The following is a 15213-nucleotide window of genomic DNA, read 5'->3' on the forward strand; positions in this document are numbered from 1 at the left end:
AAAAAGTGCGATGGAAATTAGAAATGCAGACTAGCTGCACCGTTTTTAACATGTTGCTTTATTTGCCTGCAGTTTGTCTGCAAATGCTCACTAAAAACGAGCTGAGTGGTAACACTACTTGAAAAAGTGTGACGCAAACCAAAGAAAATAAAAGTTAAAGTTGTTCCTCAGCACTGCAGTGAACATGTTTCAAGGGGTGTTGGTAGTTAGCAAGAATTATCACGAACTGGCTCAAATTATGTAACAAGGAAAGAGTCCACACAAATTGGTTACTTAAATATAAAATAATTTAGAAAACACAATCTAACCAAGGCACAAAGATCACTAATGGGTTGATGTCAGGAGGAGTACAAGAAAGAAACTGAACAGTTCATCTGGACACGCTTTATAGGCTGTAAGACACTTACCTGCATTAGCTGACAATCCTCCCATGCCAGGCAATCAACAGCAGGTCATGGCTTTCATGAGTCTGGGTCGTAACAGGATTTTTACAGACAAACATGAAAAACTACAGACAACCATGGCAATCTGCCAGTAACCGAAACAATCACTCAGAGGCTTTTGCCAACCAGTCCCTAGCAACAGGTGGTTGTCAGATGGTTGTTGGCCTGTGCCACTTGATTATAAATTATTGTCACGATTGTCACCAGTGTTGGTCAAGTTACTTGAAAAAAGTAATCAGTAACTAATTACTGATTACTTCCCGAAAAAAGTAATCCCGTTACTTTACTGATTACTTATTTTCAAAATTGCTTACTTAGTTACTTAGTTTACTTTTTAAGACATGATTTATCCCCTAAATAGGTGATAAAGAAATAGATCTTTCAGCCCAATTCTACTTTTTCTGCATAATCCATCATATATAATGTAATCAAATGAAAAAGTCTCTTTTTAAAACTTGTTTTATTCGTTTAATCTTTTAACTTTACGCATGAAGCAAACATTAAATTATATGCAACATTCTCTGACTGGAAGAAATTTGTTTAACATTTAAACCCATTTTCTGCACATTGCAGCACATAAAATTTTTTTTGTGTTTACACTCACTCTTTCAAATATATGCACGTAGAACACAGCAGAAAATAAATAAAATCAAAGACTAGCGGTCCTGTTGCTCTATTTTCACCTGTATAGCAGGGGTAGGGCAGGCGGAGGTTTGCCCTGGTGCAGGTGTGCTGCAGCGGTCGGTGGAAGGATACGTCAGTTTCTCTGTGAATTTCACATTCCAGCAGCGTATTTGGTGCTTGCTCCGACGTTTAGGGGGGTTTTTTTGCTGTAAAAAGAAGTTTTCTTCCCACGCAGTGAGCAGCGGACACTAATGTTTTTGTCACTTTTTATGGAATCAAACTCAAAGTAAGGTCAGTACTTCCACGCTTTAAAAGCTGCACTCAATATATTATCCATTTTTGATCTGCACACAGCTGTTGCCACGAATGTCGCACTCGCTTACCTCATTGTCATGAGACACTTGCAGAAAAAATCCCGGTTTTAGTAACACAGTAACGCAGTGTGCTTACAGGAAAGTAACAGTAATCTAATTACCTTTTTTGCAATAGTAATCCCTTTACTCGTTACTCGAAAAAAGTAATCGGATTACAGTAACGCGTTACTGCCCATCTCTAATTGTCACACAACCAAAATCGTGGTCTGTTGAATAAAAAATTACTGTTGGAAACATGGATGTAAATGTTTTCTACAGTCATTGGTTCAGCTATTCTAGCTAGCCTAACTTCACTATCCCTGAAAAGATTCCTGCTAATTAGCTTTCCATGTTTATATCCAAAGTTATAGCGGTGCTGTGTTTTAGAAATTCTTAAGTCAGAACGTGGTTTTTCATTTTTAGATGTAAACTGGTCTGCTCACTCCTCTGCTAAACCTTGTAAATCCTTATTTACATGCATGCCTGGATTTTGAACTTTATCGTAACACCTTGATGAAGTTCTGAAGGAATCTGTTTAACTCTCAGTGCTAATGGCTGATATCCTCAGAGGCATTAGCTTTAAACCTGGAGATGGTGCTTTAATCAATCTCATCAACTTAAAAAATGTTCTCGTTCAGCTAATCAACATGGCCAGAACTGAGGAGTGCATTTTCCTCTGTGTGTAAATCAACATTCAGAACCAGTTGTTTAAAAAATACCGTGGCGTTTGAGTGTTAAATCCACTGCCTAAAGTGCTGAACTGGAGAGCTTGACAGACAGCTAGAGTTGGGTTAGTATATTCAACTGTAATGATTTTTGGCTTAACACTGAGCTGTTGAGGTGTGATAGGAATTTATCATTATTTTCTTTGTTTATTTGCAAACTTGAGAAACACTTCAGATCAGATCAGATTATAAAACCCATAATTTAAAAAAATCTTTAGCTGCAGCATTAGTCTGTATTGTTACCAGACAATGGTGCAATACAAGGCCCTGCTTGAGGGGCCAAAAAATATTTTTAATTTTTAATGTTGACAAGTTAATAACAGCCTCTAGCACATGACCTTCCCCATCTATCCACAGCAGCTTATCAACTCTTTACAACTTTGCCTCCCAGTCACACAGCACAATTACTTACACCGCTTCAGGCTGCAGACAGTGAGTGACAAAACACCCAGGACAGTTAACAGTTTGCATGCTCCATCTGTCACTGTAGCTTTCCATCAGCAATACGGGCACGGAAAGAGGCCAAGAAACTGGGATATTTTGTAAGGGAGCTGGATTGTAGTGGCTCTCAGAGGAAGCAACAAGCGCTTGGATAGCAGCAGGCGCTTGTGAGAGGAGAGTGGTGAAATTCTCAGACAAGATTTAAACAAACAGAGACACAGACGCTGGCATTGCTGGCCATGGATACAGCCTCAAGCGCGCTGACAGAATAAGGCCATGAGAGATCACACACTGCCATCTCCAGATCAGGCTCAGAAGTATTCCTACAACAGCTCCTCTCACTTCAGTCAGGCTCAGCGAGTGTATAAATCATTTCTCAGAGGCAGGGGTAATAAAATGCTGGTGTCATTTCTTTTATTTAATATTTAATATTTAGTGGGACATTCAGCAGTCAGTGAAACTTATCAAGAATCAGATGATTAAGATGTTGGATTTATTTGCATGAGGAAAGTGCAGGAAAATCAAAAGTATTGCCATTTAATTTTAGCTTCCTCTATCCTCACTTTCTTTCCTCTTGTACTTTAAAAGCCATGTTACAGAGAGAAATAGTTGATATGGAAAATATCTTCACCATAGTTTATATGATATAAATCTTAATATAGTACAGGTAGTATCCAGACTAGTATAAGCTGCCTGAAAATAGATAATCTTTTTCAATATAAAAATAGTAGAAATAAATACTGTCATGAAAAGCTACCTTTATGTTTCAGGTTGATGGTTGTTGAGAATAAGTTTGCAGTTTATCCTTCTCATCATTTTCTCACACATTTAAATTCTCAGATGGTTCGACTGCCTCTCCTCCACACTTGTGCGCTCACGTGACGTGCAGTCACAGGTCGACTCTCGGGGGAGCTTTTCCTTTGGAAATAACCCCACCTTCAGGCCGTGCTCTGTTTCCACCAGCTGACAGCTCGTCTCAGTGGCATCAGCTCCTGCTGGAAACATCACATCAGAGAAGAGGGGAAAAAATTATTTAAATGCAGAACTCAGCACCTCAGTGAGCTCAGGCTTGGTGCTGCCTGCCCTTCCCAGTGAAACACAGTACATTCATATTAACTGTGCTTCTTCTCAAGGCTTTTCGTGCCGCATCACTCATTGGTGGAGCCATGGAAACAGAGCGTTAGTCTGTGCTGTACTGACAGCGAGGCAGTGCGTGTAGTGTCGTGTGTATGTGTGTCCTTGTGAGTCATGTTGCTGACTTGTAAAGAAGCACCTCAAATGTGGCTTTTATCAAACTTGTGAGAAGAGTTTTGTGTGTTTGTCTGTTCTTCTATGTCTGTTTCAGAGAAAGCCGCGGTAGGTTTCTGGCTTTTAGAGGAACAATATTTCTGCCATGGAGTGGGTTTTTTTGGAAGTGGTCACGGTCGAGTTTATAAAGGATGCTCCTGATCTGACTCCCTTCTTTTATTTGTAACCAAGGCAGCAGTGAAAGGATAAAATACAAACAGCATACACTAAACACTAAACACACAGAACATGAGGTGCACATTTTTAAAGTTAAACTTTAATAGAAAAAGTGTTTCAGGACTTAATCAGATCTATTTCCTTCCTGCACAGACTATACTCATTTTAAATTTCCATCCTTTTTAAAATGTAAACTGGAAAAGAAAATCTACAGTCCAGACTCAGTAAACTGTAACAACAAATAGGCACAATCTCATCGCCAAAGAAGCCAGCCACGGATGCTTTGTTTTACTAGCTTTACCCTTTTATTTCTGTTTGGTTTTTATGCCAAACTTTCCCTTTGCCTTCTTGTTGGTCTTTATTCCTTTCTGTTCCTCCCAGTTTTATTTTGAAAGTTACCAAATGTGGCTCTACATGTTCTTAATGGTTAAATCCTTTAGGAAGGAAGGAAGTCTCACTGAGATCTAGAGTTCTCCGTCAACCGTGGACAAAAAGCACACACAAAACTTGAGACAGACACACCAAAAACAACCCATTGTGCATCACTGCAAATTAAGAAAAAAAATGTGCAGTAGTTACAAATAAAAAAAATCGGAGAATCTAGCTATATATTTTTTTTAACCTTCTCCCACTAATGGGCAGCAGTTTTTAAAAATTCAGGGTGAATCAGAGGTACAGCTAATGACCAGACACTGTAAGTACTGTGTTTCAGTTCAATCAGAGAGCAGAGGGAAGCGATCCATCTTTGCAGCAGGGCCTTGTAAATAAACATCATATTTCATGATAATGCTGCTCTCTTTGATTCTCCAGTGGGCCCACCTCACTTTTTAATACAAGATGCAATGATGAGTAAGAAAAGAAACGCCTGTGATAAATTTGGGCCTTTGTTTTCTTCCCGCTGATTGAGTTCACCTGTGCTTTATCGCCCTTCTCCCTGGTGTGCGCTTAGCCTTTGGGCTTTTCTCATTTCACTAATTTGTGCCTCCTCCTCTCCTCCATATTCCCGCCTATGACAATCAATCTCAGTGCGCCGTACTGAAGGATGTCTCAATTCCTAAAATGCATCATAGCCAAGCTAAGCCAAGCCAACTTTATTTATATGGTACTTTAAAAAAAAAAAAGCATGTGCTGATCAAAGTGCTTAAAAATAAAATTAAAGACAAAAATAAATAAATAGATAATTAATACTAATAATAAATAAATAAATATATTTAAAAACAGAAAAGTACCGGCAAAAGCACCTACAAACCGATGATAGGAGAGGGACTTTTTATACAACTCATCTTTTTCATTCAGTTTGTTTAAGTTATTTAAGATGATCAAACTTTCTGCCCTTCACTCTTCTCTGTGAGATTAAAAAAAGGTTTAATAACTTGTCAGATTTCTCCATGTTGTGAATTTAAAAGTGTTGCTAAATATAAAACATGAGCACTCTTAAACCTGAGACCATAAAATACAGCAGTAGTTGGACTATAACAAAATAATTTATGATGCAATTGTGCCATGAAGTTGCTTTAAAGGCAGTGATGACTCATTTTGTTAAATGTTTACTCCTTTAACTCCTCTTTCCTCTGGTCTCTTCCTTGTCCCCTCCACTGGCAGGAGAGGTAAGGAGGTAAGGAGGTAAAGTAAGGAAGCATAAAAAGGAATCGAGGATCATCTCCTTTTTATGCTTCTGCTCCACTTTCTTTTTCCTTGTATCCTTTTTTATCCTTTTTTTTTTTTTTTTTTTTGATCTCTTGAAAACTTTTTCTTTTCACCCGTAAGTTAGAATTGTTTTTTGTGGATCACCTGCCTCCAGTTTATGTCAGCTGTTGTGTCCATTTTTGAGCTTACCTTTAACCTCTTAAACGTTTTAAACCCTTGTAAAGAAAATATAATCTGATATTTTTATTAAATTATGTATATTTACATAATATTAACCGAATTGACGTAAATGAGCTTTGAGGATGCAGGACAGTTTCCTGCTTCTTTGGGACTGTAGGTCAGAATTGGTTCGAAAGCCTGACCAATTTATCAACAGGACGATATTATCAGCCGATATTAGCTATTTGCTAATCTATGTGTTTTGGTATTTGTAACAGTAAATATCTAAAAGAATTTAAAATCAAGTAAGCAACCATTGCCGTTGCATAGTTTGTCCCCTAGAGGGCATTGATATTGATATTAAAATATCTGATTTTTATATAGCCAATAATAAGTATCGGTAAAAAGCCTATATCAGTAGGGCTTTAATTGGTTCTATTACATATGTACACCATTATAGTGGTTTGCAGGCCTACTTGTTGTTCCTAGAGTATTTAAAAGTAGAATGGGAGGGAGAGCCTTCAGTTTTCAGGCCCCTCTTCTGTGGAACCAGCTTCCAGTTTGGATTCGGGAGACAGACACTATCTCTACTTTTAAGATTAGGCTTAAAACTTTCCTTTTTGCTAAAGCATATAGTTAGGGCTGGACCAGGTGACCCTGAATCCTCCCTTAGTTATGCTGCAATAGATGTAGGCTGCCGGGGGATTCCCATGATGCATTGAGTTTTTCCTTTCCAGTCACCTTTCTCACTCACTATGTGTTAATAGACCTCTCTGTATTTAATCATATCTGTTATTAATCTCTGTCTCTCTTCCACAGCATGTCTTTTATCCTGTCTTCCTTCTCTCACCCCAACCGGTCGCAGCAGATGGCCGCCCCTCCCTGAGCCTGGTTCTGCCGGAGGTTTCTTCCTGTTAAAAGGGAGTTTTTCCTTCCCACTGTCGCCAAAGTGCTTGCTCATAGGGGGTCATATGATTGTTGGGCTTTTCTCTGTATCTATGAAGCGCCTTGAGGCGACATTTGTTGTGATTTGGCGCTATATAAATAAAATTGAATTGAATTGAATTGAAGTTTACACATTTGCCTAACAACCAAGAGATCCCAGGTTTAATTCCAAGAGGAGTCAAACCAGACTTTGGGGTGGCTTTAGGAACGACATCCAGTATAAAACCAAATCAAATATGCAGCTCAACCAGCTGTAGTGACCTCTTACAAGTAAGGGAGCAGCTTATTCATAATGAATTACCTCAGTTAAAACCACTATTTGTAAATGTACAACTTTATCACTCATTATCTGTTCGAATGACCTCTGGTTTGTTTAAAGCCAGTTCAACCAGTTCAACTAGCTAATAGTGATATCAATAAAATATATCAATACGCATCATTCTTGTTAAATATTAATAAATAAACATCATTAATAATAATAAAAAACTAAAGCGTAAACCCTAATTGAAGTTAGACATAATACTGTATATAACACATTCACCTATGAGTCCTCGCAAAGATACAACCAGGCAACTGTCCTCACGGGCCAGGTTGTAATTTTTTCTTGCCGGCACTTTTACAAAAAAATCCAGTGATCAACTTTGAGCCTTAAACATTCCTCCTGTAAATGTCTTACCTTTAATTTTGGCGCAGTAAATGAGGTATTTAGTGTTAGTCATGCACGTCATGGGAACTGATCACATTAAAGGAAGCTAATTGAAAATCTTTTAGCGATAAATAAAAGGAGTCAAGGAAAAACTTATGGAGGCACAGAATGTCTTGTGCTTGTCATTTTGACACTGAACCTGCTCTAGATGACTAATTCAGATGACTCAGACCTTTAAAATGTCAACAGCAACGATGCTTTGAAAAACTGTGAAAGGACAGTGTTGAGCGGACGAGCTATGTTACACTTACACCCTCATCTCATTCAACTGAAAGAATGTTCAAAGGCGCACGCCTTGCCGACCCTTTTCATCTGCCTGTCAGATTCGACCTAAAGCTGCAGCCTTGGATGTGCACCTCTTCCTGCAGCAGTGGATGTGGAGCGCTTCTGTTTATATGGACATCACAAATAAACCCAAAGTTTGCCTCATTTTGTTTTGGCACATGGCCGGGGGGTGGGGTGGTGGGGGTTTATGATTAAAACCAGACTGTGCTTGCCCGACTCGAAGCCAGAAAAATAGATTGTAGTTACGCATACTCTGCACAAGAGGGAAGTACAGAAACGCGCACGTGTCTTCAGCATCTGCAAAGGTGGACTCTTAAAACCAGTGCTTAACTCTATATCTGCTGTCTAATTTTCCGCCTCTGCTACAGGGACTTTTTCACAGAGTCATCTTGTTATTAAGTCTGACTCTGTAATGACACATCTGTCTGTGGCATGAGAAGAAAGGCTCAGTCCCACCTCATCAGCCCATAACAGTAAATTATGCCAGCTCTGAGGCAGAGCTATGATCTTCCTGTAAATCTAATGTCGACTTTTTTTTGTCACATGGTTGCAGTCAGGCGGCTGTGGGGTCTTCTTTTGCCAGTAACGGCTGAGCTCCTGCCAAGTTCAAGTTCCCTCGAAGTTATGACTAAGGTACACTGCAAAAAAAAAGTCTCAAGATTTAAGGCCGTCACATTCAATATATTAAAGTGCTTTTTTAAGCCAAAATAACAGCAATGAGTAATAATCAGCAGCTAATTGCATTTAGCAACATCAGAAATTTCTCAAATCTACTCATAAAAGAAGAATTTTACTTCAGCGAATGAAATTTTCTCACCCTGTTGACTAATTGCAACCACATGTGTAACCAGACTCAAGAATGAACTCTAATTTCTCATTTCACTTGCCAAGACAGACACGTTTTGCAGTGTAGTGAAGACTGGGAAATCATGTGACATCAACAAAAGCAGACTCATAACAATCCCTTTGCTGCCGCCCACACACAGACACCGCGCACTCGCGCGTGCACAAAAAAACACATATATCAAACACATACATCCTTTTTTGTAAAAAGGGAGGAACGCTGCAATTCGTGTACTGCCTTTAAACCCTGCGCTGCCAGTAAACAGAGCCAACGTAATCAGCAGTGAGCCCGGACAGAAACATCAGCATTGTAAAAGAAGAGCGAGAGAGAGAGACAGGGAGAAAAAAAAAAGTTCCTCTAAACTTACCATTAATTGTTCCCCTGCCTGGTCCCTTTTTGACCTCCAGTCACTACAGCAGGGTCTCATGTTTCAGGCCCCCATGGCACTGGAGGACACCACCCCCCTCCTTCACACCATGCTGGTGCTCTGGCGACCTCTACTAGGGTAGGCAGGGGTCCTCACAGGCTTGGGAGGTGGGTATGGGCCCTTCCCGCAGCGGCCGTTTTGGGGGTAAGGCGGAGGCTTTTGAGTTCTTAGATTGGAGGTGCTGTTCCCTATGATGACCTTAGGGTCTAGGGTCTGCGGGTGGGGTTCGGGACGAGCTTGGCCTGTGTGGTTGGAGTCTTTCGAGGGGTACAGGTGAGGCGGGTGGCCGTTCAAACCTGGCTTTTCGTGGTCCTTAATTAGATTGGGCGGGGTGAAGCGGCTGGTCTTCACTACCGACGCCATGTGGACAGGAGAAGGAGAGTTAGATCTGAGGATGACGCGGTCTTCATCGACGTGCTGTGATGCCTGAACTGAAGCTGGCTTGTGATTGGGCAGCATGGCGACCCTGAGGTCTCCTGAATGCGTTGAGTCGTGAAAGTTATTGGATGACCCCTGAGCAATGCAGGGCGGCTCCTCACTGAGGTCGATATTCGCTGTGAGACGATCAATCTGCTCAACCACCTGAATGAAAATAGAGAGAAATACATATGAACAAACTGCAGTGGAATTTCAGTTACAGTACTTTGTGTACTTCCATTTTTATTTGACTTTCTGCTTTAGTTTGCTGGTCTGTAGCATTCATGTGTCAACACAATGCCACAATCATCCCAGGAGCGGACATCCGAACAAGGTCAAACTGTGTAATGCTCAGAGAAGTTTAAAACAACCCAATATCTGCACCTACAGACCTCAGTTAGCATGTTGAATATAATATTAAACTTCATGAAGGTACAATTACTATAAGACTGAACAAATATGGCTTCTGTGGAAGAGTTTAGGAGAAAGACTTCGCTTTTCAGCATGATTTAAGTTCAAGACTCCACACCTCTGGGCAGATGACACCAAAGTTGAGACGTCATAATTCACAGCACCACAGTTGGAGAAAACCAAACACAGCATATCAGCACAACCTCACGTCAAGCACGAAGGTGGGGAGGTGATGAGTTGGACTTGTTTTACAGCCACAGGACCTGGGCACCTTTTACCATCAAGTCGACCACAAACTCCTCTGTATACCAAAGTACTTTAGAGCCAAATATGAGGACATCTGTCAGACAGATAAAGCTTGACCGAAATTGGGTCATACAACATGACGATGATCCCCACAGCAGCTGCAAATCTACAGCAGGATGGCTAAAAAAGTAAAGTATCAAGGTGTTGCAATGGCCCAGTCAGAGTCCAGACCTCAACCTGCTGTGTCAAAATGCTGAAGTGGTATTTTAAGAAAGCTGTGCATAAACAAATGCCCGCAAACCTCAATGACTTGAAGCAACGTTGTAGATTTTGGCAAAATTCCTCCACAACAACAAGTGAGACTGAAAAGTCACACAGAACACTTCAAGTTACTGCCGCTAAAAGTGCTTCTACAAGTGACTGAATAATGGTTTACACTTCATGTTTCGTGTGAAAACTTTAAAAACGTAAAAAGTCTAAAAAAAATTTATTTCTTCCTAACCTATTGCTCCACCTTAATACCAGTCACATGCTACATACATCAGTATTAGCACATGCTGTTGATAGCTGTAGCTCTTCGAGGCCATAACACTTTAGTTTGGAAACTTTTGTGGGCTTTTGAATGCAGGAATTTGTTTTTACGTTTTGGTATTTGTACTGAAGTAATGGATCTGAAAGCTTCTTCCTCCGCTGCCAAACTCTATTTCTAACTACAACAGACTGAGACAATTTAACCAATTAGTCAAATTAAAGCTCTTTTTTGTCTCTGGATCTCTTTTGTTTACAACTGTCTCAGTTCACTATTATGGCGGTTTTTATTTGTAACAGCAAAATGCCAGACCTTGCAGCAACGCAGTCAGCTGTGAATCAATGCCATTTTACAGCTGCATGCAAAATGGATACTGTAAGAGCAGGGCATAATTTAGTAACTGTCTCAAGCCAGGCTTTTTAATGTGCTGCCCGGAACGCTGCCAATTTCGGCAGCGTTTTTCAAAAGGTCAGAGCAAATCGTTCTCAATCACTGCTTCGGTAGGAGATGATGACTGAGTTGCAAACAATGCAGTCAGCATGCACACACACACACACATACACACGTATACACAAGGACACATATAATGACATGCTCATCATGAACGTGCACTCAGAGATACACGACCTGTGTCAATCTGTTCTGCACAGTGGATTGTTATGTCAGCATCTGAGCTTTGTGTTAATCCTTTTAAATGTCACAGTTTCCAGGAGAGAATTGATGAAAGACTGGGTCATCTGCACCAGACGCAGGTTTTTCTATATTAGACACCTGATGTACACGTAAGGATTATACAGTTATAATAATAGAGCCTCCTACCTCTTTCATCTCGACGTGAACTTGCTTCAAACCCCCCAACACATCCTCCAGATCTGTCACCACTTGTCGAATTTGATCCCTCACCAAATCCTGCCGTCTCTTTTGCTTTGTCACCTCCAAACCCTGGAGCTGGTGGTTGTTTCCGGATGGTGATTTTGAGGTTTCTGGACTGGGGATGTCGGAGGGAGGGGTGTAGGACCCCTTCCGTCTGCTTTGGTTCAAATTCTTTTGTGGGACCTCAGTGGGGAAAAAGCCACCACATCCATTCAAACTCTCCTCTGATCCACCCTTCAGTCTCCCTGGGTCCTGATGGCTATCTCCTTCCTCCCCTCCCTCGGTGAACACAGGCCTCGATCTACAGTGGCCATTTGGCATGTGCAAATGGCCCAGTTGGGGATTGTATAGGTCCAAATGATGGTTCTCAAAGTTGCATCCATCGCTTTCCTCCTCATCCACAGAGACGTACCTGACAGTCCTCCTGTGTCTGTACCCCTGACCTTTGACCTGAAGATGAGGGAGAGGATGTGGTATCCCAGCGTTAAAGGGGTGTGCCCTGCTGTTGCTGCGCACCACACAGCCACACTGTTCTCTGACAGATGAATAGTGTCTCACCCCAGGCTCCAGTGGGTAGTTCCACTGGGCAGCGTTCAACTCCCAGGGGAAGACTTGGCTCAAGTCATCTGACTGGCTATAAGGGCCCTGCCCTGCAAACACAGTCCTCCTCTGTGGGCTGTGATGACCACTTTTCTCAACTCTGTCCACCACGAAAGCTCTACCTCCTACATCTTTAACCCGAGGAGCCCGGGTGTCTCTCCTGAAGTCCAGCGATGGGTGGTCTGTCTGTCTGGGTGATGCTGGTTGATATCCCAGTCCACCGTGATGGCCGTACGGCTCATAGTGGATGCAGTGCTGGCAGGGGCATGGGGCAGGATTGTTGCTGTGCTGAAGAAATCGTTGGTGTCCCGTTGCTTGTGCGCCTTCTGTGTACATGTCCGAAGAAGTCCAAAGACTTGCGTCGAAAACGACTTAGAAAACAACTGGTTTCCTCCCCTCCCAGCTCTCTCCAGCCCAGTCATTCACTCGCTCTGTTTTCCTCATCTGCGTCTTCCCACAAGAAAACTTTTCACCAGCTCTTTTTTTTTAACTCTCTACCCAAGACTCCCTCCCCTTCCTTCCTGCCTGTTGTTTCCTTTCGTCTTCACTTCTGTAGTTAGTAATCTTTGCGTAGGTACTTTCCCTATACCCTCTTTCTCCTACTTCTCGTAACTTTTTCTTACTCCTTCTTCTTCCTCACCCTGTAGCCCTCTCTCCTGCACGGGGCCCCTCTCCACCTCCCTCCCTCTCTCTCTGTCTCTCGTTCTACCTCTCCCGCCTCGTTGTTCTGTCTCATTTGCTGCTGCAGGCTTTCAGTCCCTCTCTCTCTCTCTCTCTCTCTCTCTCTCTCTCTCACTCTGGCAGTGTATTTCCCGTTTCCTCCCCTCCCCTCTCCCGCTCTCTTCTCTTTCTCCACCTCTTACTCCGTCTCTTGCCTCTGGTATATTCTCTCACTTCGTCGGCTGTACCTGAATTTGAGAATTTCTTCTTCACCCACCACCTGAAATCCTGCAGCTTTGCGAGGCTCCTCCGTTAAAGGACTCCATGGATCTCTGTCTCTGAGAGAAGCGCGTGAAAGAGTCCCAGCTCCGGTGCTGAGCTCATTAGACCAACTAAAGCCTTTGCACTCTGCAATTAAACGCTGCCTGGGATTCCTCGGCCAGAGACTGAGAGAGAAGGGGAGGGGTGGAGAGAAGCACTTGGGGGAGGTGGGGTTTCTAACATATACACACAAGGGAGTAGACAGCTCTCTGAGTCAAGGAGACAGAGCCACTGCCTTTGTACAAGGGGAGCATTTTTCACTTTTTTCTACCTCTCTCCACACCAATTTCTTTTCCTCCTCGTTCTTTGCCTCTCCTATCATCTGCACTCTGTCACTGTCTCAGTTAAAGTGACTTCACCTCAACAGTTGTGCAAAACTTCCTTCTGCTGAGGCAAGCACAGGCAGGATATCTTTGCTCCCTCAAATCCATACATTGGGATTTGAATGCCACTTAAACAACACGCTGTTAAATGTTTGCAAGCCATGTTAATTTCATCATCTGTTTGATTGAGTTTCTTCTCTCTTCAGATAAGATAATCTCCAGATGAATGGAGCAAAAAAAAAAAAAACAGAATTAGATAAGCATGATGAGTAATCAAGATCGCTCTCTCTCTCTCTGTCTCTGTCTCTTTCTCTCCCTCCAAAATAGCACAGTGCGTCAGTATTGCAGCTCTTTGTCCACAGCGGCTGAGGACGGCAAGGCGTTTATTTTCAAAGAAAATAACTGGAGCTTTGAAAACAATGGGTTGTAAAAAAGAACTACTGAGAATAACAGCAGAGGAAGATGAAGGGGATTCATCCATCGCAGCAGGAGGATGAGCAGTGCAGCTGCAGCCGCTGGAAAAGATTGGTGTAACACAGCCGGAGGAATTTATATATCTGTGTGCAGTTTATGTATGTGGGCACAGATATGCATATTTAAATATACAAAGGTAAAGTTGTTCAGATTGAGTGTGTGGTGATTCTTAAAATCTGCAGTAACTCAATTTTCATCCACTTGCATTCTGTGGGAACAAGCTGTGATCGGTCATCGGTATATAAATTAAGTAGAAACTTCCAATGCTGAACATGCACCAACACGACCTGTTGACACATCCAGATGTTACAGAGCAACATGTGTCTGGTCACTAGATGACCGTAAGTCCAATAATAATTCCTCTCCTTCTAGCCGTGTTTTAGTCTCCACCATATCTGCCACTGTAGATGCTGAATGCTTTAGCAGCTTCACTAGTTGATAACTTTTTTTATTTGGTATGCAGGTGGCTACAGTCGGCATTTAAAGCTTTTTGAAAGCAGAGAGGTTAAACTCAGACAGCAAAGCTGCAAAACAGACAGCTAAACAAAGATCTGAAGAATGTCAAAGACTCTATAGTGCTGAAGGAAACTGACGGTTTAAAATTTCTGTGGGTTAATCACCATGAAACGCCATTTACACAAGCTAGGAGTCATATGACCCTGATAGAGTAAAAATATTAATTACAGCTGCTTTAAAGAATAATTTCTGTCAGGGTATTTGTCGGCTACAGTAGCAGATAACTGTGTACATTATTTAGTATGCAAGCAGCTACAGCTGGGTTTTTTAAAGCAGTGAGGGTGGACCTAAAAGGTAGAGCTGCTGCACTGAAAGCTAAACAAAGATCTGAAGGAAGCCATAAGGCTCTATATCCCTAAAGGGAACCAACAAGTGGTTTGAATTTTGTTTGGGTTAATCTCTATGAGCAGCCATTTTAGGCTTGCTTCTAGTCACATGACTGTTAGCAGTCCTGACAGGAGTGATTGATCCCCATTTCCAGCCAGAGATATTAAAGGGATAGATGCCTTATTTAAATGTTATGACAAAATGCCCCATTGGTATCTGTCTATAGAGAACAACAAACCAGACTGAGTACATTTTGACTGCTTTTATTAGCACAATCCTGCCGATACTAAAGAGTCAGTTAGCTGAGAGGGAGGGGAAAAGCAGTCATCAGTCACATTTGAACACTTTCTCTGTGCCATTTTAAACCCATGAATATAAGTCCTGCGCTCCAGCCATCTCGCTCTCATACATATAAATTCATTCAATCCAGACAGACAGACGAGAAAGTCGATA

General features: G+C 41.8%; 1 protein-coding gene across 2 annotated transcripts; it reads right to left on the minus strand.

The window, feature by feature from the left end:
• Positions 1–2991: 2991 nt before the first annotated feature.
• Positions 2992–13231, minus strand: LOC102785888 (uncharacterized). Of its 2 annotated transcripts, none has more exons than XM_006792226.3 (3): positions 11486–13231; positions 9004–9645; positions 2992–3578 (listed from the first exon to the last, which is right to left on the minus strand). In XM_006792226.3, the coding sequence occupies exons 1-2, from the start codon at positions 12473–12475 to the stop codon at positions 9106–9108; spliced, it is 1530 nt and encodes a 509-aa protein (XP_006792289.2). In that variant the 5' UTR covers positions 12476–13231; the 3' UTR covers positions 2992–3578; positions 9004–9105. The 2 variants fall into 2 exon arrangements, with proteins under 2 accessions (XP_006792289.2, XP_006792288.2); XM_006792225.3 differs by having other exon boundaries at positions 2992–3581.
• Positions 13232–15213: the final 1982 nt, after the last annotated feature.

This window comes from Neolamprologus brichardi, chromosome 18, assembly GCF_056152115.1.
Source record: "Neolamprologus brichardi isolate AB-2024 chromosome 18, ASM5615211v1, whole genome shotgun sequence".
Classification (NCBI taxonomy): domain Eukaryota; kingdom Metazoa; phylum Chordata; class Actinopteri; order Cichliformes; family Cichlidae; genus Neolamprologus; species Neolamprologus brichardi.